Source organism: Megascapheus bottae, chromosome 10 (assembly GCF_031878675.1).
Source record: "Megascapheus bottae isolate mThoBot1 chromosome 10, mThoBot2.hap1, whole genome shotgun sequence".
Taxonomy (NCBI): domain Eukaryota; kingdom Metazoa; phylum Chordata; class Mammalia; order Rodentia; family Geomyidae; genus Megascapheus; species Megascapheus bottae.
The window spans coordinates 27,766,208-27,792,980 of NC_143518.1; the positions used below are offsets into that span (position 1 = coordinate 27,766,208).

Here is a 26,773-nt window from a genome sequence, read left to right on the forward strand (position 1 = left end):
AATGGTTTCGATTTTTTTTTTTTTTTGCCAGTCCTGGGCTTGAGCTCAGGGCCTGAGCACTGTCCTTGGACTTTCTCAAGGTTAGAGCTCTACCACTTCAGCCTCAGCACCACTTCCAGCTTTTTTCTAAGTATGTGGTACCGAGGAATCGAACCGGGGTCTTCGTGCATGATAGGCAAGCACTCTACCACTAAGCCAAACTCCCGGCGGTTTTGATTGTTTTTGAGACAAGGTTTCACTATGGAGTCCAGTCCTCTTGAGAGCTAAGGTTACAAGTATATGTCACCATACTCTACAATTCAGTATTTTTGAGGGATCACTAACCAAGTCAATGGCGAATAACATTGGATATCTGTTAAATAACATAATTATTAATGATAATGTTAATAAAACTAATACCAGTATCACGATTGAGCACTTTGTGCAAAAGTTCTCAATACCTTTTTTTTTTGTCAGTCCTGGGGGTTGAACTCATGTCCTGAGCACTGTTCTTGGCTTTCTCAAGGCTAGTGCTCTACCACTTGGGCCACAGCACCACTTCTGGCTTTTCTGTGTATGTGGTACTGAGGACTCAAACCTGAGTCTTCATGCATTCCTAGCACTCTACCACTAGGCCCCAAGAGTCTTCAATACTTACCATTATTAAAGTTGTTTGGTAATTTACACTATGGTCCTGCTTCTAATTCTATTTTAATATATAACTCAAGCCCAATCAAGGCGGATAGTGCTATTGAACTGGGACGGGCTAGGGTGAAATGGCAAAGAAATAATTTTGGTTTTATATGTAGATCTAATCCTATTTCCTTACAATTAATCCTTTCATCTATTTAACTTTAAAATTTTGATTTAACATTATTTCCTTCAGTCTTCTTTTTCTTTAAGAGGCACTAAGAAGGTAAGAAAGCTGAAAAATTGTTATGCTGACAGATTAGAACCACTGAAGTTGGAAACAGAAGGCAACAACAATAACAAAAAGGCCTAGGATTTTCAGCAGGAAGGAAGATGGGAAGGTAGATGAAGGTTTTAGAGCCCGTGTCTTTAAGGGCTTTAGTATCCTTTGTTTCTGTGTGAAGATGGCATTCCTGGCACCTTCCCATTTCCCAGGCCCCACCAGTCGGTACTGATAGGAGTTGCAAGGCCCAAAATAGAGTTTCACAGCCAGCTTGGGATCGTTGAACAAGAAAGAGGTGATGTCTGGCTTTGCTCCTATCTCTAAGGCAAGCTCATCCAGATAGTCGACATAATTGGTCTGCAATATCTGGCTCTGGCTTTTTCCAAACCTTAATGAAGAAAGTAAAAAAAAAAAAAACAAAAATAAAAACGACGTATCATGAAATGTTCTCACTTATGTAAGAATGTGAGGCTCTCAATAGCAGTTGAAGAAAATGAAGGACAGTTTGGATGAATGAATGCGGTTTGAATGAATCACTGTAAATATATCCCAGCAGAAAACCCATGACACAGATTGAGAGCAGGCTACAAACGAGACCTGGAAAGTCTTGAAAACTAAATTCTATTGATCTAACTATATTGAGAACTTTAATTGTTATTAAGTAGCCATGAAGCTGCTGTAAGTCTCCTGGCAAGCATATAGTACTTGGGATTGCTGCAGACGTTCATAACACAACTTAGCTCAGTGTCTTTTGCCAAGGAGGTGCTTAGTATCTATATGTTAAGTTACTACAATTCTTTGCAGGTGGGATGGCATGTAATAGATACTCAATATATGCTGGATAAGTTAGAATTTGAACATGGGAATTACCTTTTTGGCAAGATGCAAAAGCCCCAAAGTTAATTTTCCAGGAGTGCTTTATCATTGTTGCGCCCTGTTCCATGTCAAGAAAATTACAAATCCTCATCACACCTGAACCCCTTCCTGACTGGGTTTGATGGGGACCCCAAGCTAACTTGCTACTGTCAAGCTACCATCACCACTACTGCCCATTTTATTCTCTGGTTAACAAGAGTCACCTGGGAAGACAGGAAATTGCACATAAGCATCATTTAAGTCTGAAATTAACTTATTTCAAGAAAAAATCTTCAGATTAGGTACAGTTTCTCCTTTTAAAAAAATCAGTTATTAAACTAGCATCATCTAGAGATACCACAGAAATGCAAATTTCCAGTCTCTCCATGAAACTTCTGACTCAGTTGGAATGGGTGTAAACCAGACTATATTTTAAATCAATGGTTAGATCACTGTCAACACTTCTCTATATAAATAACATTTCCCTCCCCCCCAAATATGCTTACAGGTCAATTCTTTTTTCATTTCTGTTGATAATGTCTGTCATCATAGTGTTCTCTGAAGGCAGGCTACACAACCCTAGAAAACAAAAGTTGTTTTGAGTAATATGTCATCACGTTGCCTGGTAGCTTGCTTCAAAAATTAAAAATTGGGTATTTAATCTCACCAGACTACTTGAATGTGGAACTCCAGGGTAAGTGGTAAATGTGCCATGCACTTTAGTGTGCATCATGGACTACAGCATTAGGTAGATAGGCCTAAGAGAAGAGGCTGGATTTCAACAGCATCTCTTCCATGGATGGGGAGTTTTGCTAACTGACTCGGACTCTATTTTGAAGGTGACAGGAACCTATAAGACAATTTCCTGTACAAAGTGACAAGATCAGACTTGAAAGATATGAAAAGATCTGTTTGGCTATTAGATTTAGGGAAATGAGCTCCCTTACAGTTAGGAAAACCAAATAAGAGGCCAGTGAAAGTAGTAAACCTGAGGTGAGAGGTGAAAATGGCTCCAGTTAAGGAAAGGTACTGGGGAAAAAGAGAGTGCTTAGTGCAAGAGTCTTGAGTGTGTGCTTAAGTTAATCTCCTCTATGCAGGTGACCTCTGAGCTTCAGGCATGTTGGAGAATGGTCATGTTGCCAGGGCCAGCCAACTGGCACCTCAGCTTTAAGTAATCCTAACTAAATCCATCCTTTGAGGCTCTACTATTTCTGTTCTCAGGACTGCCATTGGTCCCACTGAGGACAGTGCTTGAGCTCCATAGGTGATTTTGATGTCTTTCCACACTGAACCCTTCATTATTTCCCATATGCATGCCCTTGCTTTCACTCTGTGAAACAGAGACTCCAAGAAGCCTCTTGGAAATCTGTTTCCTACTACTGCCACAGTAATCTGCTTGAAATATAAATGTGATAATGCCCGCCTCTCACTTGTACTCTTTCATTGGTGCCCCTGGCTGAAGAGCATTCTGAAATTCAGTTTCCAGGTTGTTAGGTCACAGTTGATGTCTCCAAGTGGCCAAATTTGGGAAGCACTGATTTCCATTTTATTGATAAGGATCTTTTGCACCCTTTCCACCTCAGTCCTTTCTGTCACACATATCATTCTCCAGCAATGCCAAGTAGCTTTTGCAGGTCTCAGTATGCATCTTGATTCTATGCTTTAGCTCAGGTGATTCCTGTTCTTTACCTGAAAAACTCAATCACCCAGGAATGTTTTCTTGATTGTGTGCTCTCCTGTCATCCTAATCTGCTATTTACTTCTTATATTTCTTCTCACAGGATTCATGCATTTCTTTATCACAACATTTGCCAAACAATATTAAAACATTTTCTAATTTCTCTCTGAGTCACCAGGTCCCAGCACAGGCTAGGGAGTGCACATATTTTTATGTTACGGAGTTGAATGGTCAGAAGTAGGGAAACAATAGTTTCCTGAGAAGGCTGAAGTGCTGCACAGAGGTTCAGAGAGAAGCCTCTAAATCATTTTATAACTTGATCAGGATTTGTGAGGTCGAGCTGCCCACTCACCTTTGAAAACTCTTGTCACCCAACGTGCCTGAAGTTCAACCGTTGGGAAAATGGAACCAAGGGGCTGGATGAGACCCATGCAAGCAAGGGTTGACTTCTCTAGCTGAGGTGGAAATATGCATTTATACAGCAATACCATGTTATTCTCCACTTTAACAAGAGGATCTTCAAGGAAAGGGAAAGAGAACGTATATCCTGTGGCAAAGACAATGACATCAATGTTTTCCTCTACTGTGTCATCCTCAAAAATGGCGGCAGTTTCCTTGAGCTCCTTTACTCTTGGTTTCACCTTGATGGCTCCGTAGAGTATACGGCTTGGAAGATCATCATTCAGTATAGGTTCTTTCATGAGGTACCTGAGGTTCACAGAGAAAAATAAAAGCACTTAGAAAGACCTTTCACTGGGGAGTCTTGGATCTCTTGATATTTCTAGGGGAGTATTGGAAAATTCACAGCTTTCTGAAAACTTCATCCACAAAAGTCTATATTGATTCCTTAGCCTAACTATACCCTTATTATCTGATTTTATTCTCATTCCACACATCTATCCTCACAAGCAATAAAAGACTACATGTAGGTAATGGAAATGGAAGAAGAAAGCATCTCCAAGGGCTTAGGTAAATTCTGTGCCTATGGTGAACTTCTGAGTGACCTAGTAAATAGTAGCTGCTTGATGCCTCTACCAGGTTTTTGTTGTTTTTGGTTATTAGCTTTCATTATTTTGCTGTTTTATGTAATTCCTTTCTGATTAGAAATACAGAAGGGGAAATGCACCATATTAACCATGAGATCTACTATGGGATCAGTATGAAATTTAATTTATCAAATTAGGCTTCATGACATTTGCTTGTCTAGTGTCTGTGGAATCTCTATTTGTGGTACTGTGGATGGTAGAACAAAGTCAGCTTCTATCTCTGGAGTTCTTGTTCTCATGTTTGCAACTGATCTCTCTTTTTTAGAAATAAGAGAATACATCCTTCCTTTATCTCATCTTAGTATACAACGGTCACATGACTTTTGGTAAAAATTCTCAAGTCTTTTATTTTTTAAAGATGAAAGAGACTGTTATCAATGAAAGAAAATAAACATACCAAATGTTTGTTTGTACTTATTATTTCAATGATGTGTGACCTGAAGATGAACAAATATTTGCCTTTTGGCAGAGAAAGGAATATGTTCTCAACAGTGACCTGTGGGAGCGTCCTGTTGTTTACGGAGTTAGGAAAGCAAACTTGTCAGATGGAGAGTTACACCTTTCCCATCTCCTCAGTAAAAAAACTCATGGTCTCTTGAAGCTGTCTTCTCCAATGTCTGGCAACTCTGAGTTTTAAAAATTTCTTCCTACATTCTGCTTTCTTCTTTCTGGAGCAGCTTATAACACTGCCTGTCTACATTCACATTCTGGAGACAGACTCAATATTTAGCTCAGTGCTGGAATTACAACAGTGTATCACCATTCTCAGTTCTATAATACCTTCTTAAGTTTTTACTTTCTTTTTTTCTTTTAAAGTATCCACAGAACACATTTGAATTCAAAATCCTTGATCTATGTGGTACACATATTTTTATAATTTTAACTACCAGGTTAACAATTTAGATGTTTTATCAATCAGTACACCATGAAGAAAGCAAGATAACTCTTACTTGTTTTGAGGCTCAAGTCCATAATTTTCATGGTTGAACCACTGGTTCAACTGTTGTTCCATCATCCATTTGATGATTGTCCGTGGCAGGACATTTCGGAGCATGGAGCTAAACCTAGTGTGATATACCATATCCCAGGGGTAGCCCCCTTCAGAGATTCTACTCATTACCCAGGAACCGTGTCTGGTGCTGATAAACACCTGGAAAACAGCTTCAGTTAGTGCATTTTCCTTTGGGGAGGAATCCACTGCATGTATAATTGGCTCTAGAATTAGCCAAGGTTCTATTCTAAACAGGATTGACCTCAAAGTGGAGACATCCTTGTCATTGCCTTTTGGTAACTTTGCTTTCATAGAATGCATCAGTGACTTCTGTAGTGCCGGAGGAGCAGTGGCTACAAAGCCCAGAGAGGCCCGAAAGTGTGGCCTAGCATGCACGAAGACCTGGGTTGATTTCCTCAGTACCAGATACATAGAAAAAGCCACAAGTGGTGCTGTGGCTGAAGTGGTAGAGCTCTAGTCTCAAGAAAGCCTGAGGACAGTGCTAGGCCCTAAGTTCAAGCCTCAGGACTGGGAAAACAAAACAGCCCAGAGAACTTCAATTGCTACTCCTCCCAATATGACACAAGTTAAGCAGAGATTATTTCACCTGAGCAGCTTTCTTACTCAGCTCAACAGCAATATCAGAAGCCGAGTTTCCTATTCCGATCACCAGGATGCGTTTCCCTTCAAATCCACTTGGATGCTTGTACTGGCGGCTATGGAAATACTGACCTTTGAACTTCTCAATACCTGCGAAGAGAAGAGAGGAAGCTGTGAATGTTCCAATAAGCAATTTTGATAAGTATATTTCAATAAAATTGTATCATCAGCATTTCCCTTTTGTGGGGACAAGTGAAAAATAGATATTGTGCATACAGTACTTCGCTTGAAGTGCAAATATTTATTAGAGAAAATTAGAGTTTTGATGAATACAGGAGAGTCAGAGGCTGAATTCTAATGTTATTTCCCTATTTTAGATGTCTAATGTCACTTTAATTTTGCTTCAAAGATATTTTTAATAATGTGAAATTATGTTATTGTAATTATACATCATTCTGAATTGCCAATGCAAATGAAAAATAAAATATGTGAAAAGCTAGTTACACAAAGGTGTACAATGAGTGAGTAGAATGTTGGTGGTTAATTGCATATAAACCTGTCTTCTTTCCTAATCACTACTTTCATGTTCCCCAGAAAAGCATGATTTTCTTAAAGCATTTGTCTTTTGTGGTTGAGTTACTTGAAAGAACCAGGAAAGATTTGTTGCTTAAAATGGAGTAACCTGGGAGCTTGTTAGAAACACAAATCCTTAGCACACAAAACCTTCAAGAGCTACTAAAGCAGAAATTCTGGGATGGGGCCAGCAATTTGTATTTCTTTTAAACCTTCCAGACAGTCCTGTGTGTGGAACATCGATTTAGACTCTAAATCAATGATCAATCTAAATGTCAAAGTACTTGAGCAAGCTTTTATTGCCTTAGCTCTACCCTATAGCATTTGAGTCTTGGAAAATGAAGTTATAGCTGATAGGGCTTTGGATCCACCAAACATCTACTGTGAGGCCAGATGTGAGCCACTGTGTTAGATGTTTTCCTGAGGGCCCAGGGAAGGAAATGTTCTCTGAGGAAGAGGACTGGGGAGCATCAAGACAGCATCGCTGCAGAGATCCTTCTCTATCCTTGTGCTGTAGCACCAGGTGCTGCCAAGAATTCTCTCTGGTTAGACTGAACTGTGGGCACGGATCTGTGAGAAGGGTTAGAAATAGGCTAAGGTAGGTACATGGACAATAGTTTCTGCATAGAGAACCAATATACATGAGAATGCTCTGAAATTTGAGGAATGATTTAGGGACTTTGCAGGGTTAGTTGAGTTATTTGTATATGACAACCCAATGAGGTCAATGGAAACTAAGATGGCGTTTGGAATTGTTTTTTTTTTTTTCTTTCCAGCTCTGTTCAAACTTTATTGTTCTCTCCAGTCATGCTGGTAAATCCTGTCAATTCAAATTCCATACTCTTTAAATATACAGTTTTGGGGAGACCTACTTCAATAAGCTGAGTATTCCCACAGGCCTCACCTGGAAATGAATCCAGTGGGATATTGGGGATGATGTGATGACCACTGCACACCATCACTGCATCAAAGACATCACTTTTCTCCTTGCCATTGCGCTGGGTAACAACTTCCCACTGGCCAGAAGATGAGAAGTCTGGGCGTTTTTTCACACTAAGGACAGTTGTCTTGAACAAACACAGAAAAGGCAATGTTAATTATTCTGGCATAGAACAGATCTTGTTCAGGGCCTTGGAAATAGCAGTGATTAACGTGTTATGTATAACTTTATTTAGTTTTCTTTTTTGTTTTTTTGTTTTTGTGGGTCATGGGGTTTGAACTCTGGGCCTCGCGCTGTCCCTAAGCTCTTCTGCTCAAGACTACCGCCCAAGCCCTTGAGTCACAGCTCCACTTCCCATTTTCTAGAGGTTAATTGGAGATAAGAGTCTCACAGACTTCAGTGCCTGGGCCAGCTTTGAACCACAATCATCAGATCTCGGCCTCCTGAGTAGCTAGGATTACAAGCGTGAGCTACCACACCTGGGTAGTTTCCTTTTCCTTTCATTTCTTTCTTTTTTTTTTTCTGCAAGTTCTGAGGTTTGAGCTTATGGGCCTGGGTGCTGTCCCTGGGCTGCTTTTGCTTAAGGTCCTTGCTCTACCACTCGAGCCACAATACCACTTCCTCATGTAGTTTCCTTTTGAGTTCTTGCAGGCCATTGAGTGAAAATTCAACCAAGTATGCCTTCTTATCCTTTGGTAGGCATAATTAATTATATGCTGCTTTGTGCAGAACAGCTGATTCAGAAGCAAGATCAGTATGATAAGGGTGCCAAGTACTGAATAAAGACTTGAGTGAGACAAGAAAAGGAAGACAAGCCTAGACAATGTCACAAAATGATGTCAGACATTCCATGGGTTACTGGATAACCATTCCATTGGAATGGTTATCCAGTAACCCATGGAATGTTTGTCAAGAAGCTTTTGTAAGTCCACTTCCGTGTGAACTCTCAGAAAAAGAATTTCATGTGAAACTTCAGAGCATGATTGGCATATTATTACATCTCTCCAACAGTTGTTGATGTACTATTTTCCAAATAGTATATCACATTAGCAGTACAGTTCACAATCTCATCTGAATGAGAGTTCATCAGCTCATTGATTTGTTAAATACAGCTCACTCTCTAGAGTACTATTAGTTTTTAAAGGTGTTTACACATGTTTCCTGTCTGCTATGATCAAGAAGCAATGTCAAATAGAAGCAAAGCTTGTCATACTTGGAGAGATATGTCATATTCCTTTTCTTGTTTGAAAACATTTGACTCTCCTATGTAGTTTTCATGGCTTGGATAATTGTTACCCATAATTGAACGTTGAGGGCTTGGTATCTTGCCCATGGCATTATTGAGAAGTAGAGGAACCTTTAGGGGATGGAGAAGCTTAGATGGAGAAGGTTAATTCATTTGGGCATACCTTTAAGACCATATCAGGACTCAGGACCTCCCTCCTTCCCCACTTGCAGCTGCCATGAGGTGAGCAGCTTTGTTCTACCACGATATTCTTCCTTGCCACAGTCCCAAAGACAATGGACTGAAAGACCAGTGATCATGGACCAAAACCTCTGAACTGACTGAAAACTGATTTAGCAGTATATTCTTCAAATTTGTCATATTCATTTTCATTATACCAAACTAGTGATTTGTAAAACTGTCTCAGTTTAAACGTGTGGAATATTTAGTAGAAAGCTTGTAAAAGTACTCTGAAGTATGTGGGAAGTTCTCAGTGGAGAGTAAAGACTTTAGGTTAATGGATCAGCAGCTGTTTTATATAGAGGTTATTTAAAATGTGGTTGGAGGCCCAGGACCTTTGAAATTACACAGGAGCATGCAGAATCCCAGAACTCACCCAATGCCTGTTTCATGAGAATCCGTGCCTTGACAAGTTGTCCAGGCCACACTAACTCTCAGGAAGCATGAAAGTGTAGCACATGGAGGTATAGTCCTGTCAGAGTTTCTGGTATACGATCTGTGCTTTATAGGATATATCTACTAGGAATTAGATGGAAACTGCCCTAAGAAAAGCTGGACATGTTTAATAGTACCTAAAGTAATAGCCTACTATAAAAATCAACTATAAATGAGTACAATACAAGACTGATATAAAATTAGATTTAGTAAGAAAACAAAGTATGGTAAAAATGTAAGCCTTACTAACAGAAATGTTCCAGAAAAGGAATTTAAAATTCATTTTCTATGCAGTTACTATTTTTCGAAGTGTAAGATATTGGCAAAAATACAGTACATTGAACGAGTATATTGTGGTTTTTGTTGAACACTCAGGAAGAAGCAATCTCAGGTGTATTTCAAAATGGTCTGATCAACTTTATGTTGCTAGACATTTCACCAGGAAAACAATTGGCAAAATTTATTTCCATGTGCTTCTGAGATGAATGGGAAGTAGTAAGTTTATTTAACATAGTGAAGAAATCTCATTTCTATAGAGAAGTTAAAAGATAAAATGAGTTTAATTTCTTTGTATGTGTTATTTCAAGAATAGGAAGGTGGGAGAATTCAATTGTAAGAATAGACACTAGTTTAAAAGCAATCGTACTCTCCATTCATCATCAACCCATCATTTAAACTTTAAATGTTGACAGAATTGTTCTCATAATACACACATGTAAACTGAGAAACCCATTATCCCACTCCCACATATACTACCTGGAACTGAATATATTTTAGAAGATCAAACTTCTTTGCAAAAATCCTGAAGTATTCTAGGAGTTTAGAATTGTGCAGGAAGTTTGGGAAATCTTCAGGCATTGGAAAGTCACTGAAGCAGGACATTTCTTTGCTGGTGTTGGTGATGACGGAGTGATAGATGCTTGCTCGACCATCTTCCACATCTTCCTAGAGGATCAAGTAAAATGATTAGTCGTAATCATATGTTTAAAAATCATGTGATTCCTGACTGTTCCTACCTCTCAGCTTTGAGTGATATTCTTTCTTTCTCTCTCTCTTTCTCTCTCTCTTTCTCTCTCTCTCTCTTTCTCTCTCTTTCTCTCTCTTTCTTTCTTTCTTTCTTTCTTTGGATTTTATGAAATTGGCACCTGATTAATGAGGCTTTTATAAGAAAATTTAAATCATGCTCTCAAGACTTCCTTCTACATATGTCAAGAGTAAGACATAATTCAGATAAATAGTACTTGTTCCTTTGACTTAGGATTAGTGAGGGGGGGATGAAGATCTGTAAGAATTAATTAGTTGAAAAAAATTAATATGGTCCCACTTAACACTGTAGTCTCTTCTACAGAGTGACAGAAATGGAAACTAAAATATTCACTTTTAACCAGCTAGCACTGTAAATCATTTGTGTATTTCTTTCTTGTCCCCATTTTCAAGCAATCACTCCTTTCATGCCAAATCTTAAAAAAAAAATTTTTTTGCATGGTTTCAGGAAGTAATGGGTTTAAACTCAAGACTTTGCCCGAGGTTCACGGGAGCTCATTTGCTTGAGTCATACTTTTAACCCTTTTTGCTCTGGTTATTTTGGAGATATGATCAATCTCTTATTATTTCCTTTTACTGTTGCTGGGATGATTGATCGGTATTAGCATGCCCAACCTTTCTATTAAGATAGAGTCTCTTAACTCTCAAATCTCCTTGGGCTGACCTGGCACTGAAATCCTCCCCCTCTCAGCTTCACCAGTAAAGATTACTGACGTGAAACAAGGATGCCTGGCTTCCCCACCCCAACACATCAAATCTTTTGGTGAAGATTCCATAGGTTTTTGACAACAGCAGCATAAAGCTGGTGTGTAGAGGTGGCAGAGAGTTTGGGTCTGTCTCTTGTAGAGTGCAAGTTTGAAGTAGTCAGTCTGTGCCTCACGTTTCAGTTCCCTCATCTCTAGATCAGGGATGTGCTAGATGCTCAGTAGTACAGCCCATTGTCCCTGAGGAAGCTGTGAGCTTCCTCACAGTTGTCAATTACAGCTCTCTGTTCCTTACAGGATACAGGGCATCCCCGGTGGTACTCTGATACCAAATAACTGGCATAGTATGCTGATAATCACTATATGAGCTTTCTGAAGCAGGTTATACTTCACTTCAAAACATTATAAAAGGAGGAAAAAATGGAATGGTTGTCTGCTGTCTAAGTGAAAAGCTCTCTATCTGGGTCTCACAGCTTCCTAATTTCAAGGCCTAACAACACCCAGTATCAGTACCAAAGCTGGAACATGACATTTAAGACCTATGCCCAATGTCCAGTATCTTCTTCCCTTATGCCTTCCTATTTCTTTTTTTCTCATGTGTTCACCTATGCATCACTGATATTTTTAAAATGTATTTTTAGCCAGAGTTCTTTAAATCATTTACACTGCTTATGATGCTGCAGAGTGCTGTGTAAATTGAAGTGAGCTTTGCCTCTGGCCTACAAAGGCTTTTAATCTATAACACACACTTCTTTTATTAAAGAATTTATGAACCTTGATTTTTATATCATATTTTAAATGACATATTTAACAAATGAGTATTCAAGAAGGGAATCTCTATATACAATCACTGGCACTTAGATTTTAGAACACTGAAATTAGGCTGAGGGTTTGTATGTCATAGATACATATTAATCAATGTATTAAAACCTTACGTCTATAGAGTCACAGATTTTTATGTCTATGTAGTTGTGTTTTTATTTCCAATACCATGTCCATAGCATTGGGTACGTGAATAATGAGTCACTGCTCTTGTATTGTTTGGATCTAATAGCCACATATTAAGGATACCATGTGCCTTTTGTTCCTTTGGTCTTGATTTATCTCACTCAACATGATTTTCTCTAGATTCATCCACTTCCCTGCAAATGCAATTATTTTATCTTGTCTGTTGGCTATGTAGAATTTTATTTTATATATATATATATACACACACACACACAAATCACATTTTCTGTATCCATTCATCTGCAGTAGGGCATCTGGATTGTTTCCATCGCTTGGCTATAGTGAGTAGTGCAGAGATGAACATAGCTGAGCAAGTGTCCTTTTCATATTCTGGGTTATGATGTTCAGGGTAGGTGCCCAGGAGTGGTATGGTGGGATCATAGGGAAGGTTTATTTTTAGTTCTTTAAGAAACCTCCTCACTGCTTTCCAGAGTGGCTGAACTGGTTTACAATCCCATCAGCAGTGTAGTAGGGCTCCTTTTTCTCCACAATCCTGCCAGCATCTGTCATTATCTGAGTTCAAAATCTTGGCCATTCTTATTGGAGTAAGGTTGTATCTTAGGGTTGTTTTTATTTGCATTTCCTTTATGACCATGGATGATGAGCATTTTCTCATGTGTTTTCTGCTATTTTAATCTCTTCTTTTGATAAGTCTCTCTTTAGTTCCCTTGTCCATTTAATGATTGGTTTGTTGGGTTGGGGGGGTTAGTTTCTTGAGTTCCCTGTGGATACTGGATATTAAGCATTTGTCTGATGTATTATTGGCAAATATCTTTCCCCAGTTGGTTGGCTGTCGTTCTACTTTAGTAGCTATGCTTTTATCTGTGCAGAAACTTTTTTTTAGGTAGTCCCATTTATTGAGTCTCTCTCCAATTTGTTGTGACCCTGGGATTCTGTTCAGGAATGTTTTGCCTGTGCCTATGAGTTCCAGTGTCTCTCCTACTCTATTGTGTAGCAGTTTCAAGGTTTCTGGTCTGACATTGAGGTCTTTGATTCATTTTGAGCTAATGCTTGTGCATGACGAAAGGCTAGGGTCAGTTTTTAGTTTTCTGCATGTGGCTGCCCAGTTTTGCTAGCACCAATAATTGAATAGGCTGTGTTTGTTCCACTGTTTAATCTTTGGCTCCTTTGTCAAATACAAGTTGCCCATAGGTATGTAGTTTTATTTCTGGGTCTTCTATTCTGTTCCACTGATCTTCTGGTCTATTTTTGTGCCAATACCATGCTGTTTTTTGTTATTATGCCTCTATAGTAGAGTTTGAAGTCTGGTATTGTAATACCACCTGCATGGCTCTTTTTGCCTAGAATTGTTTTGGCTATTCTAGGTCTTCGCTTGTTCCATATGAACCTTTGGATTATATCTTCACTATATTGGTTCTCCCTATCCATGAGCCTGGGATGTCTTTTCATTTCCTGGTGTCCTCTTTAATTTCTTTCATTAGGCTTTTATAGTTTTCATTAAATAATTCTTTTACATCTTTGGTTAAGTTAATTTCTAAGTATTTTATTCTTTGGGGGGCTATCGCAAATGGGATACAACACACACTTTTGACATGCATCATTTATCTGGTCACTCATGCTTACTATTGGATTTTTTCCCAGAACAATATGTTTCACTTTTTTGGATCAGAATCAAAACATGGCAGGAACCTTGTTATCACCAACAGCTTATTAGCTTTCTAGACAATTAGACTTTACTGTGGTGTTATTGGTAAATATAGAATCCAAAAAGGGGACCAGGAGTTTGGCCTAGTGGTAGAGTGCTTGCCGAGCATGCACGAAGACTGGGGTTTGAGTCCTCGGTATCACATACATAGAAAAGCCTGAAGTGTTGCTGTGGCTCAAGTGGTACAGTGCTAGCCTTGAGGAAAACCCAAGGACAGTGCTCAGGCCCTGAGTTCAGTCCCCAGGACTGGCCAAAAGAAAAAAAGAAAAAGAAAAGAAAAGAAAAAGAAAAAAAAAGAATCCAAAAAGAGTTCACAGTAAAATATAAAGAAATTTCTGCCTTCTATACAGTTATATAAAGATCTGAACTTTGGATGGAAACAAAATAATGGCATTTTTTCTTTTCAAATATTAGCTTTGAATTGCATAATATTAACGTCACTTAGATGTGTAAACATTTTCTTTGTTGTTCAGCATGATGGAACACAATGATCTTAGCAAGCTGGAATGTCTGAATTTCTTACCTAACCAACTTCTCAAATTGGGAACAATTTCATTAAGTAAAGAAATACTACTTCCATTAAGCAAAGAAATAAAACTTCCAAACCCCATATCAGATATTTTTGTGAGTAGTTCAAAATAACGAATGAGGGTTTGAGAACCCAACTTAGTGAGATGATTCCTAATTTTATTACTTTTAATCTAAGGTTCTACAACCACGAACAGGTTATAGAAATCATATTTCTCATGTTCCTTTGTAAAATGTGGTGAATAAATAGCTCTTGCATCAAATAAGTCTCTCTGTAAGGCTTTACTAAGATGAGAAAATGAGTTTAGCGTAATGCCCAGCTCAACATATATTCTCAGTTTGCCTCTCTTACTGTCGCTGGCCACTGGAATTGAACTTACCAATGCAGCCATAGTGTTTCTTGTAAGTGTTTTATGCTATAACTAAAACTGTAGTCATTTTCTTGTTTTGTTTCCTTTCTTTCAAAGACTTAATAAATTGGCTTAAACTGTGTTTGGACTTTTCAGTCAGGTCAATTATATCAAGAATTTGAGTGATGAGAACAGAATCTGATTTCTTAGCCCATGTAGAAATCTTGGACAAAACTCTTCTCTGAGGTTTTTACTTGTGTTTACCAGCAAGCATTGTTGTCATCATGACTTTTCCAAAGAGTAAGTTATTGTTGAGTTGACTGGTAAACAGCAAATTAAAAAAGTTGTCTAGACAGGGTGCTGGTGGCACATGCCTATCTCTAATTCTAGTTATTCAAGAGGTTGAGATTTGAGGATCTTGGTTTGAAGCTAGCCCAGTCAGGAAAGTCCATGAGATTCCTATCTCCAATAAACCACTCAGAAAAAGCTGGAAGTGGTGCTGTGGCTAAAGTGCTAGAGTGCTAGGCTTGAGCAAACAAAGCTCAAAGACAGCACCCAGGTCCTGAGTTCAAGCTCCAGGACCAACACACACACACACACACACACACACACACACACACACACACACACACACACACACACAGTTGTCTGGCTGGGGTGGTAAAGCACTTAAGTTCCACATAGGATACTCTAGATGGTGGGCGGAGAGGGGGGTGGGTGGTGGAAAATGCAACACTTTGTCTCTAAATAGTGCTTCTTCTTCATATATTTAGTTATTTGCAGTGTCAATGTGTTTTAAAAAATGTAAATAAAATCAGTTTTTCCAGGAGTTTAAAGGGAAGATCAATAATAATGACTTTCTAAGTAAAATAGGTATCAAATTCTACCCAACCAAGGCCCCAAGCTTGAGGGATAAGGGGTAAACAGTATAAGTAGATTCTAGTTTCATATGCCATATCATTTCATGCTATTGTGTTGAATTAAAAATGGACATGAGCTTTGGGAAAGTGAAAACAAGGAGAGGCTTTACAAGCCACCAAGACAATGACACAGAGATGCCATTTTCAAAACTGGGAAATCTAGTTCATATAACTTAGAGGACTAACGTGTTTATTATTGAGGACTAATGTAGCTTAAGGTGGTATTTATGCATGAGTGCAGATAATCTGAACTGGTTTAAAATGATCTATTGGAAGACTTTCCTAACTCAAAAGTTTAAGAATGTCAGAAAACTAAGTTGACAGAGAACTGCTTTGGAATTTATGATCTTTTGAAATTTGTCTTTGGCTCTATTAAATTATGTTTATAATTATAACATCTTTGTACAAAATAATAATAATAATAATAATAATAATAATAATAATAATGTTTGTACAAAACTAACTTGAAGTTTAGTCCCGGCACTGAAGAGGCAGCAGGAGGAGGAAAACTTCGAGACTGGGTTTGCCAGATAGCAAGTTCAAGGCTAGCCTCTTGGAAGGGGGTGTTCATTTGAATCCCTTCTCCCCCTCCACAAAGCACAATCTCTTTGACCATAAGAACTATTTATTTGTGTGTTTCTAACACTCAGTACATCTGGAATATAGTCAACAGTCAGCACATTTGTTGAATGAATGACAAGTCCTTTATCTCTTCAGTGGAAACAAATGACAAAAAATGAGGGTTGAGTAGCATACCAAAAGAAGAAAATGGCATTGCTTATATGTGATATAAACTTCATTCTATTTTGCTGGCCACCCATAAAATCCTAGCTACTCAGGAGGCTGAGATCTGAGAATTGTGGTTTGAGTGAGAGTTCTGGATTCAAAGTCTTAGTACTGGCACAAAATCAAACAATTGAAAACAACCCCTCTGTTCTGTTTTATGCATAAAGCATACTTTTTTTTCTTGTAATCCTAGCTATTCAAGAGGCTGAGATCTAAGTCTGTAGTTGCAACCTAAACAATTAAATAATAATAACAACAGAAATAATAATAATAAAATTTGTGCAAAACTATATGTTTAGTATTGGGATTACAGTTTGAAGCCACCCAGCCAGGAATGTCCATGAGATTCTTATCTCCAATTAACCATCAGAAACCTTAAAGTGGCTTTGTGATTAAGAGTGGTAGAGTAACAGTATTTTTCCTAGTTTTCTGATGTATTATATATATGCATATTTGGTTATTTGAAGTTGGATAGGGAAGGAAGGAAAACAAGATGAGGGGCTGGGGCTGGGGGAGGGAAATGGGGACCAAGACATGTGAAAGGGTATCAATGTATGTGAAGTAATGTACATTCTATCTGGTGAATATAATATAACCCTTCTATTAATTACAATAAAAAATGTATGAAAAAAGTGGTAGAGTACTAGCTTTGACTAAAACTGCCCCACTCCAGAATTCAAGCTTCATTATTTCTTTAAAAATGTTATAGAAAAATCACTGAAAGTATTTTTAGATATACTGTATATACTTAGATTATAAAGTATTCTTAGATACATGAAGAGACCAATTGGACCATAGTATTATATACTTCATTGCCTGAGAGTTACACATATCTAATATGTTTTATTTCTCTAATTAGGCAGCAGAGTGAAAAAAATCTGTTCTGTTAAATTGTGCTGTGATAAATTATGAGAACTCCTTCATGCAAAACAAGATTGTTATCTCTTCTGGAAAGGAAATGGCTCTGCTCTAAATGAAAGCCTATGTGATCTGGTGCTCTAAGCACAGGGGGTTAATAAGCATATGCCAAAGAAAACAGAGAAAGGCTATAAGGGATAGCAGAAATTGATGGAAGAGATGTGTAGACCAGTGTAGGGATGTCATCACATGGCAAGTTGCAGGCGCCCTACCACTTACCCATACCCCCTAGTCCCTTTAGTCCTAGTTATTTTGAGATACTATTTCATGATTTTTCCCTGTTGACTGGCTAGACTGAAATTCTCCTATTTATGTCTTCCTTATAATTGTATGGCAGGCATATTTTACTAAACAGTTAACATTTTTAGTTGAAAAGAAGTTTCAGTATCTTTTTGCGTGGAGTAGCTTTGAATTGTGATCCTCTGATCTATGTCTCACATGCAACTGAGATTAGACTCATGAGTCACTCATCCTAGCTTGATCAATTTTTTTGTTCTGTTGTTGTTTGTTTTCTGTAGATAAAGTCTCACTGTATCCCTGACTGGTCTTGCACAATCAATCTTCCTGTCTCTGTCTGCTTTCCTAGTTTTGCAATTCAGATACATGCCTTCATGTTTGGCCTTACGAACAACTTCACAAGAATTTGGTGGCTGGCCATATTTATGTATGTTCCAAAGCAGAGAGACATAGCAAAGACAGAAAAATGTTTGAAATTTCATATAAACTTTCATTGACCAAAGATCAAAGCAACTAAGTAATATTGTTTATTCGCTTGATTTTCCATTTTATTTTTTTTTTGGTACTGGGGTTTCAACTTAAGTCCTTGAACTTCCTGGGCTGGTACTCTACCACTGAGGCCTGCTTCCAGCCCCTTTTGTATATATTGTTTACTTTTGATGTTGCTTCTTTTCTGCGTGGGTGCCTAGATCAAAATCTGTCTATTTTAGTTTCTTGTCATAGCTATGTTGTCAGGCATGTCACATCAGACCTAGTTTCTTCCGTGAAGATGGTATCTTGTGGTCTCTGTTGGCTGGTCACTGTGGTATCCCCAATCGTAGTCTTTCACATAGCTAGGATAACCAACATGTCCCACTGTACCCAGCTGCTGCTCGAGGAGGCATCTCAAACTTTTTTGCCCAGGCTAGCCTCAACCTGTAAGCCCCTCATCTCAGCCATCTAGGTATGCAGGATTGCAGGTTTGTGCAACCAATGGATGGGTCTAAACAATGTTTACTATACACAACTGGAAATTCATCCAAATAGGGTTAATTAAAAAACCTAGTCTCACAAGCATAGGATAACAGTGACTTGGATCATTAATTAGTCACATGGAAACGACCCTAGAGCTTTAACTGATCCCACGTAAGTATACATCATCAATATAATGGAAAATGGAAGCAAGATGTTGGGTCATGCATGTGTATTCTCAATATTGTGACTGATTCTGTTTACTGTGTACAACTTTAGGCGCCTGGGCAAGCAACTTTTTTCACGCTCTAGCTTGGGAATGATAATAGCTAATATAGGAGGGTCACAGGAATATAAACAGTATATGAAAATAATTTTACAGACACTGGTTTTTACTTCCCGAGTGCTGAAAAAAGCCCACCATCATGCTATGTTCATGGAGGTGTAGTATCTAAACCAAGAAAAGTATATGCCATAGTGGGAAACTGTCAGGCCAATTGTTTATAAATTTGCCATTCTCTATTGCCCACTGCAGTGCCCAGGATAGTCTTCATATTTTAAAAAATCTTGAATAAATTATTTTATTTGGATTCACATTTTATAAGACAAAAAGATTTTTCAGATTGTCTCTAAAGGAAAGGATCCACAATGGAGAGAGATCTCGAAATTATTTTAGGGAAAATAATTAAGATAACGGAGCCATTACCCCATCTCAATCTAGAAAACCAAGGTACACTGGTAATTTCCATGTGAATACAAGGTATCAGGAATGATAAAGAAAGAGGGGCAGGTAAATGGCTGGAAAAAATCTTCAGTCAAGTTATGTGTAGGGCTCTGGAATCATACATTTTAATTATTTTTCTATCAGCTATGTTCCCTTAGGCAAGTTCTTTATTTGACATCTCAATTTCCTATCCATAAATTGGCTATGAATTGTATAATCCCAAGGCCTATGATGTAATGTTATTAGCAAGAAAACTGAACAAGCCAAGTGCTTCTGTGCTGGAAAAAAGGGCTCAGAATCTAATGACTCATCCCTGTCCCCAAAATGACACAAGGGGGTGCTGGAGAGCCTTTGGAAAACATTCAGTATCAAAGCTCGTCATGGTTCACAGATTTTAATTTCTTGTTTGCTTGCCAGTGTTAAATTATCTTAGAATTGTATATACACATATAAAATGAATGACTAGCTCATTTCCAAACTGATTCTGGACAGAGAGCGGTGAAGAGGCAGGGTATACCTTGGGGGTGAACCTGGCAGCTCCCAATTCCCTTATCAGTACCTCCCTCCTCTGGGCAGTCTGGTCTCCTAGAACCAGCATCCTCGTGACCCCAGCCTGGGAATGTTTGCTTCAGATATGTTTCACTCCACAGATTGACAGTAGAGACAGCTACTTACGTTTCTCTAATGGGTGTCATCTTGAGAGAAGCTGGTGATGTGAAATTGATTACAGGCTCTAAACAAGTTGTATTTAACCCCCGAACAAGTAATGATGCTCGGTTGGTTCAGATTGTTAATTCAACTTCTTTAGTCCATTAGAGAATATCTCCAATATTGAAATTTCCTATACTGGGAATAGGCTCACTGAAATGTTGGGGACAAGAAGTAATAATTTCCTGGAATTCATCAAGTCTTATGGTTGCCAGATAACTTTAAGTAACTCTTATTTCTGCCAATGAATAAGAGATAATAATAAAGGACCATGGCTCTTATATATTAAGTCCCCAAATGAGTGATGGAACAAGACAGTAATTTATTATTGTATGGATATTTGTTATAATCTCTTCATTTTTCTCTTAGGTTAAAACAATGCCTAGAGACCAAAGTATATCACAATTGCCATCTGTAGATGAACCTAGAACAGATGAATGTCTTGGTTAAGGTACGAATGATCACTGGTTTTCTCACCCTTTCAGCAAAAGCCATAATGAATGTAATGACTGCTTCTTAGTAAGAAACAAAAGTGTCTTTCCCCCCCCCCCCAGTTTTGTTCTTTGCAAAGATACCTATTTGGATAGTCCTCCATCAAGTCTCATAAACTACAAAGCTCAGGGACAGCACCCAGGTCCAGAGTTCAAGCCCCATAACCAGCTAAAAACTATGCTGATGGTCATATACATTTGAGAAGGATGATATGAAGGAAATCATTTTGTGCTTGAGATTCAGATTGAAGAGCTAAGCACATATGCTGGGTGGCCTTGTCTTCCTCATGATTCGTCAATCTGTGGGAAGAACCTTCGATAGGCTCTGCCAATAGGAGAATCCACTCTTCATGGAGTTAAAAGTTTCCTTCTGTTTGGAATATACTCACAAACACCTTTAGCACAATTATGCAGTTACTGATCTTGAGTTCTGAACTTAAAGTTTCACTTTTAGTTGTAAGTAGGGACTTTAGTTCTTTGGAATCATATATGTCTGGGAATGAATGCAAATTCCTCTAGTTATGTGGCCGTAAATAATTCACTAAATCCTCCCATATTTTCTATTTTCTCATGTATATAAGATATATAGATGATTAATAACTAACCTCTAGTGAACTTTATTAGGAGTCAGGAACTATTCTAAATTCTTTTTTTTAACATAAACTATCTCACTTAATCATCAAGACAACACTGAGATAATTTCAGTTTTCTGTTTTCAGTTATTGAGTAAATGGAGGCACAGGGATGCAAATAACTTGCCCAGTGTCTCACAAGAAGGAGGTAGCAAGCCAGTAGAAAGGAGTAATTATAAATGCTTGGTAACTTAGTTTGAACTTACAGCCTTATGTTTGCTAGGGAGATGCTCTACCACTTGAGACGTGCTTTGGATCTTTCAGCTATTGTTATTTTTATAACAGCGACTAACTTCAACTGGTTGGTCTGGATTATGATCCTTCTATTTATCCTTCCTGAATAGTTGGGATGATAGGTACCACCACATCCAGTTTTTTTTAAACTGTAGTATTTTTTTTTTCTGATCAATCTTTTACTGTTATTTATGCCTAGTTGTTGATGGCTATTTCTCCATCTGTAAGTAGTGGTATAAGGGGTTTCAATTCCACATGTCAGTTTGTAAGCCATGAGTTTTCTATTGGTTGAGATGGAGGCATTGCACCTTTTTTCCTGGGCTGGCCTCTGACTGTCATCCTCCCAATCTCTGCCTCCTAAGTAGCTAGGAATACAGTTTTGAGCAACTGAAATAATTGCTGGCTGAAATAATTATGCACATCTTTATAAATGTCTATATATCTTTCTTTCTTTTTTGATCAGTCATGGGCTGGGTGCTGTCCCTGAGCTCTTCAGCTCAAGGCTACTGCCCTACCCCTTGAGCCACAGCACCACTTCTGGCTTTCTGGTAATTAATTGGAGATAAGCGTGTCACTGACTTTAATGCCCAGGCTGGGTTTGGACCTTGATCCTCAGATCTCAACCCCTGAGTAGCTAGGATTACAGGCATGAGCCACCATGCCCGGCTATCTTTCTTTAATGCAAATATCAAAGGACAGCTAGCATTACAAATGGAGTGACTTAAATTATTAGAAAACACTTAATAAAGAGTTTCATAGCAGTTATGCTAGAGTACAGTCAGTAAAGCTCAGAAAACAAATGTGGTTTATTTGTCAGACTAAAAAAGAAAGTCAGAAGCAAGGAGGATCTATTTTCTGAAGAAAGTGCATGGCTTATCAGGGGAACTAGAAATAATGTCTTGAAAAGAAAATCCCTCTTAGTTTTATTTTGAAAACTGGTCTGCAGTATGAATATATCCTCTAATTAGTCTATCAGGGATTAACAAAAGTATGTGCTGTAAGGCCATCGCTGGAAACAAAAGAAGAGATTCTTTACATGGCTGGACTGGTCAGCCAGGTTGGTACAGAACCAACCCAAGGGACAGGTGCTACCTTATGGCCTCTGATCCTGCATAAGTACACAAAAATAAAACTGCCTCAGAGTTGCTCATGAAAGCTGTCAGTAAGGTCCATCACTAGATAACTGCGATTCACTGTGAAATAGCAGCATCACTTTTCCAGAGGCACACAAATGGAATAAGTCTCACTTACTTTGAATCTCCACAGACCTCCGATATCTTCAGTCCTCTCAAAGCAGGTGGGCTCGAGTCCCTCATCCACACAGCACTTCAGAGAGATCAGGCCACTGACTCCAGCTCCAATCACCACCACCTTCTTTGCCATGGTTTCCTGTCAAGGAAATGACATTGATTAAGAGAGTGCTTATGGTGTGGTCAGGCTTTCAGCACTATACCAGTGATAATTTCATCAACGGCTCTAACTGAAGAAAAATATTTCTCTAATCAAATCTTACTCTCTTTTCCCCTTAAAGCAAGCTTAGTGGCCTTTGGCACTCTACTGAACATCTTGTTTTCAATGTCTTAGTTTCAGATTAAAAAGCAACCCATCCAACAAAGCTGACCAATTCAATAAATCAGTGCCAGGGATGAGAGCCAAAAGCTGGTTAAGTTCTTCAGAGCTGTGAGATTTTCCTGCTTAGCTTCTTTCCCTAAGCGATTGTCTTACCTCTGTGTTTCCTTTGTGGTACTCCCTTGGATGAACTAGTTTTCTCTGTCAGTTGTGTGCTGAGACAGGAGTTTTTAAGAGATAGAACTGGCTGTGAGAAATGGGTGGAGCTTTTCCTTCCTCCTTCTGCACCCTGGCAGCAGTATCTCTAAGGACTTTACTAGAAGGCCTGACATTAAGCAAGAGTCTCCTGTCCTGAGACCAAGAGTAGTGTGGAATGTGTTTATACTAACAACTATATACCAAACACATGGCATACAGATGGTTCAAAAATTATTGTTTTTTTAAATAATGGAAGCAAAAACTGTGCATTAGCAAACTGGTAAAAATGGATAACGAAAAACAAATGAACATCATTCCTAGTCTTACCAACAGGGAGGAACCATAACCACAGTTAATTTTTCAGGATGTTCTTACACAAACTTGCTACCATACACATATACACAAAAAAGCATTTTTCATCACTACTCATTCAAATCTTTGTTAAGTATATACCATATATGCACAGTCCTGTCAAGATTAGGGAAATACATAAGTACATTTTTAAGATGGTGCTGTCTCTCATTATAATCTAATGATAGTGACAAGCAGTTTAGCATAAACTGCAGAAAATGAGTTACAAGTAAATATTTGCTCCTGAGGAAGAAAAACTACCTTTTTGTTACAGTGTATATTGACACAAAACACTGCTATTATATAATATAGCCCCACTGTTAATCCTTTTTAAAAAATGCTGATTGTTCCCAGAAAAGTATTATCCTGTAACATCATTGTGAATGGTTTCATCTTATCTTTAAAATTGGCTGTAAAAAATGTACTAGATTCAGAATCCAAGGAAATGTTATTCACTACAAACTATACATATACAGACATGGGGCCCAATCAGAGTGGTATCAGCTCGGCCTTGCACCAGCCAGGTGCCTTAGATCCTGTGGAGGTCAAAGCCTACAGCTCTTCACCCTGCCAATGCTTCTCTCCATAAACTTTATCAAGTCGAGAGTTTCTGAACATGTGGAAAATGACACTCTAAATCTTCTCTGCTCACTGATTGGTACTACCACTTATGAGTACTGGGAAGATGGAATGAATTAATATATTACAGGGGTTATCGCCGGCTACATGGAAAGTATGAAGGAAATCATTTTTGTTATTCTTACAATTATCATTATTCAGTAGTGTGTTCAAATATGCTCTTCAATTTCTTTTTCAAATTATTAGCAAGCAAGTCAAAAAAACTGAGGAAATCTGCTTACTGGTGAGATGTGCAATTGGCAGCAAGATTTCAAAAAACCCACCTCAGAATCATGTTCATCTCCTAAGTAATAAACAGAGCGACATGCTCCACTAGTTATTAAGAAAAAAAATAAAATTGGCTGTAAAAGTTGAAATGACTTAAAACATCCAATTAACATCATGGAAAGTGAATCTGCAATAATGTGCAAAAGGTTGAGCACAAATGAGTCTAGCATTAGAAAGTTAAATTTGAATCACTTTGAGGATTTCCTTTTAGCAAGTTTATTATAAATATACGAGCATATACAAAACCTTATTTACAGGGCCGGGAGTTTGGCCTAGTGGTAGAGTGCTTGCCTAGCATGCACGAAGACTGGGGTTCAATTCTTCGGTACCACATACATAGAAAAAAGCTGAAAGTGTGCTGAAACTCAAGTGGTAGAACTCTAGCCTTGAGAAAGTCCAAGCAGAGTGCTCAGGCCCTGAGCTCAAGCCTAGGACTGGCAAAAAAAAAAAAAAGAATCAAGGTTCAGAAAAAAACAAGCATTTTTAACTTGAGGTTTTCTTTTCTGTTTATGCTGGTAATTTTTTATTTAAGGAAGCATTTCTTTTTCCATACTAGGGAATTAAGCTCAGGGCCTTGTGCATGCTAGGCAAGTGCCCTAATACTTGTGCCATGCCTCTAGACCTTTCATTTACAATTTATATTCCTCAGATTTCTGTGATTACGGGCACTCACCATCACACCTGGCTATATTAAAACTTTTGTGTGTGTGTGTTGTGGTCGTGGGGCTTGAAAACAGGGCCTGGGTACTATCCCTGAGCTTCTTTGCTCAAGCATATCACTTGGAGCCATAGCTCCACACGTGGCTTTTTCGTGGTCAATTGGAGATAAGTCTCATAAACTTTCCTGCCTAGCCTGGCTTTGAACTACAATCCTGAGATCTCAGCCTCCTGAAGTAGCCAGGATTACAAGTGTGATCCTGTGGTGCCATACCTTGTGAACACTTGTCACAGTTGCCTGAATCCTGTTTAGTTGAGAATGTAGATTTCCAACTAACATTTCTTATGTCTTGGTGGCAGGCACTATTTCTGATAAATTACTGTTCTTGAGTGAATAGGCAGATTGTATTCCTGATCTCACAGAATTTGTGTTTTTGTCACAGGCTGATTCTCTCAGGTTCTGACTATGGCTGCCTGTCTCTAGACTACTCATTCTGCTGTGATTCAGGTCTTATTCTGAGTGTTTTTCTCTGCTTGTGTATCTATTGGCTTATATGAGCTAAATTGGAACATGGAACATCTTCCTCTCGATTGCCTTCTTAGGCCTGATAGAGAACTGGATAATTGTTCTTTTGCTTAGGACCTCAGTTATGAATATTAACATTTATTAAAAGACTAAATGAGGAGACTAGAAAGCCCTCATGTAACTTGGTATAGTCCAACTGAAGCAAGTAAAGGACTCTGCCCCACAAGCTGGTAAGGACTTTAAGGACTCTGAGATATTTCACATAAACTCCTTAGATCAGCATTGAACAGTTCCTGTGTGCCAGCCACTAGCCAACTGCTGCAGATATAAACAAACTAGCCCAGCTCCTTGACTTTGGCTGCTGGTGGAGGGAGACTGACAGTTACTCCATGAAATGAAGTAAGAAGTAGATAATAATGGGAACTGTAAAAATTTAAAAAAAGTAAAGCATGACAGTTTAGGATGTTTAGAGTATTTGGGGAGCATTATTTCCCCTAATATTTCCCAAACTGAACTTGAGCATGAGAAAATGCCCTGTCCATCTAATGACTAGAACAGTCAACTGTTTGACAGGAGTAGCTGACAGCATAGATAAGCACCAAGGATGGTGAGACCAAAGAGCTGACCACATTCCCCAGACACAAAGCAAAATAAATTAAGTGACTTCCTTCATAGTTAAGTCACCAAGTTTGTGAACAGCTCATGAACAATTTTTTAATGTGTTTACCATCTCTTCCATAATTAGTTATGGCATCATGAAGCCTTGTCAGTAATAACTGAACGTCAAACAGAGATGAACAAAAGCCTTGGTATGTTACCACATTGTTGAACTGAGTGGACCCTTGGGAGATGACAGGAACAGATGGCCTGCTTCTTTCCTAGTGATAACCTCTGTGGAGACCCCAAAGCCATTTTATATCAAAGTAGACATACATCCATGAGCATTAGCTGAGGAGCAGGCACCTGCTGGCACTAATACCAGCTGCCAAGCTTGCTCTATGGCGTTATTAGTCCTGGCTAGAAAATGACATTTAGTATGCCACGTACCAACAACCTCCCTGAGAGAATAAGTCCATGCAAGCAAATGAGCCATGGGATAGCTTTGTCTTAGTAAACTCTTGTTTTAAGTTCTTGCTATTCTAAAAGTGTTTGCTCTTCTCTGGATAAATACCCAAGGCAGGAGTTGCTAA

At 38.5% G+C, this 26,773-nt stretch overlaps 1 protein-coding gene across 1 annotated transcript; it reads right to left on the reverse strand.

Annotated features, from left to right (window-relative positions):
• Positions 1–713: 713 nt before the first annotated feature.
• On the reverse strand, positions 714–23,159 carry Fmo2 (flavin containing dimethylaniline monoxygenase 2). Its single transcript, XM_090340467.1, has 9 exons — positions 23,102–23,159; positions 22,628–22,765; positions 10,232–10,420; positions 7,540–7,702; positions 6,070–6,212; positions 5,422–5,621; positions 3,778–4,133; positions 2,254–2,326; positions 714–1,280 (listed from the first exon to the last, which is right to left on the reverse strand). Exons 2-9 carry the CDS (start codon positions 22,757–22,759, stop codon positions 929–931), a joined length of 1,608 nt encoding a protein of 535 aa, XP_090196593.1. The 5' UTR covers positions 22,760–22,765; positions 23,102–23,159; the 3' UTR covers positions 714–928.
• Between the last annotated feature and the right edge of the window lie 3,614 nt (positions 23,160–26,773).

Coding starts and splice junctions, on each gene's coding strand:
- Fmo2 (XM_090340467.1), bottom strand. CDS start 22,759: ATGGCAAAGAAGGTGGTGGTGATTGGAGCTGGAGTCAGTGGCCTGATC. Junction 4,134..5,421: donor GGACTTGAGCCTCAAAACAA/GTAAGAGTTATC, acceptor TGTGAACCTCAG/GTACCTCATGAAAGAACCTA. Junction 2,327..3,777: donor GGTGACAAGAGTTTTCAAAG/GTGAGTGGGCAG, acceptor TTTGTTTTCTAG/GGTTGTGTAGCCTGCCTTCA.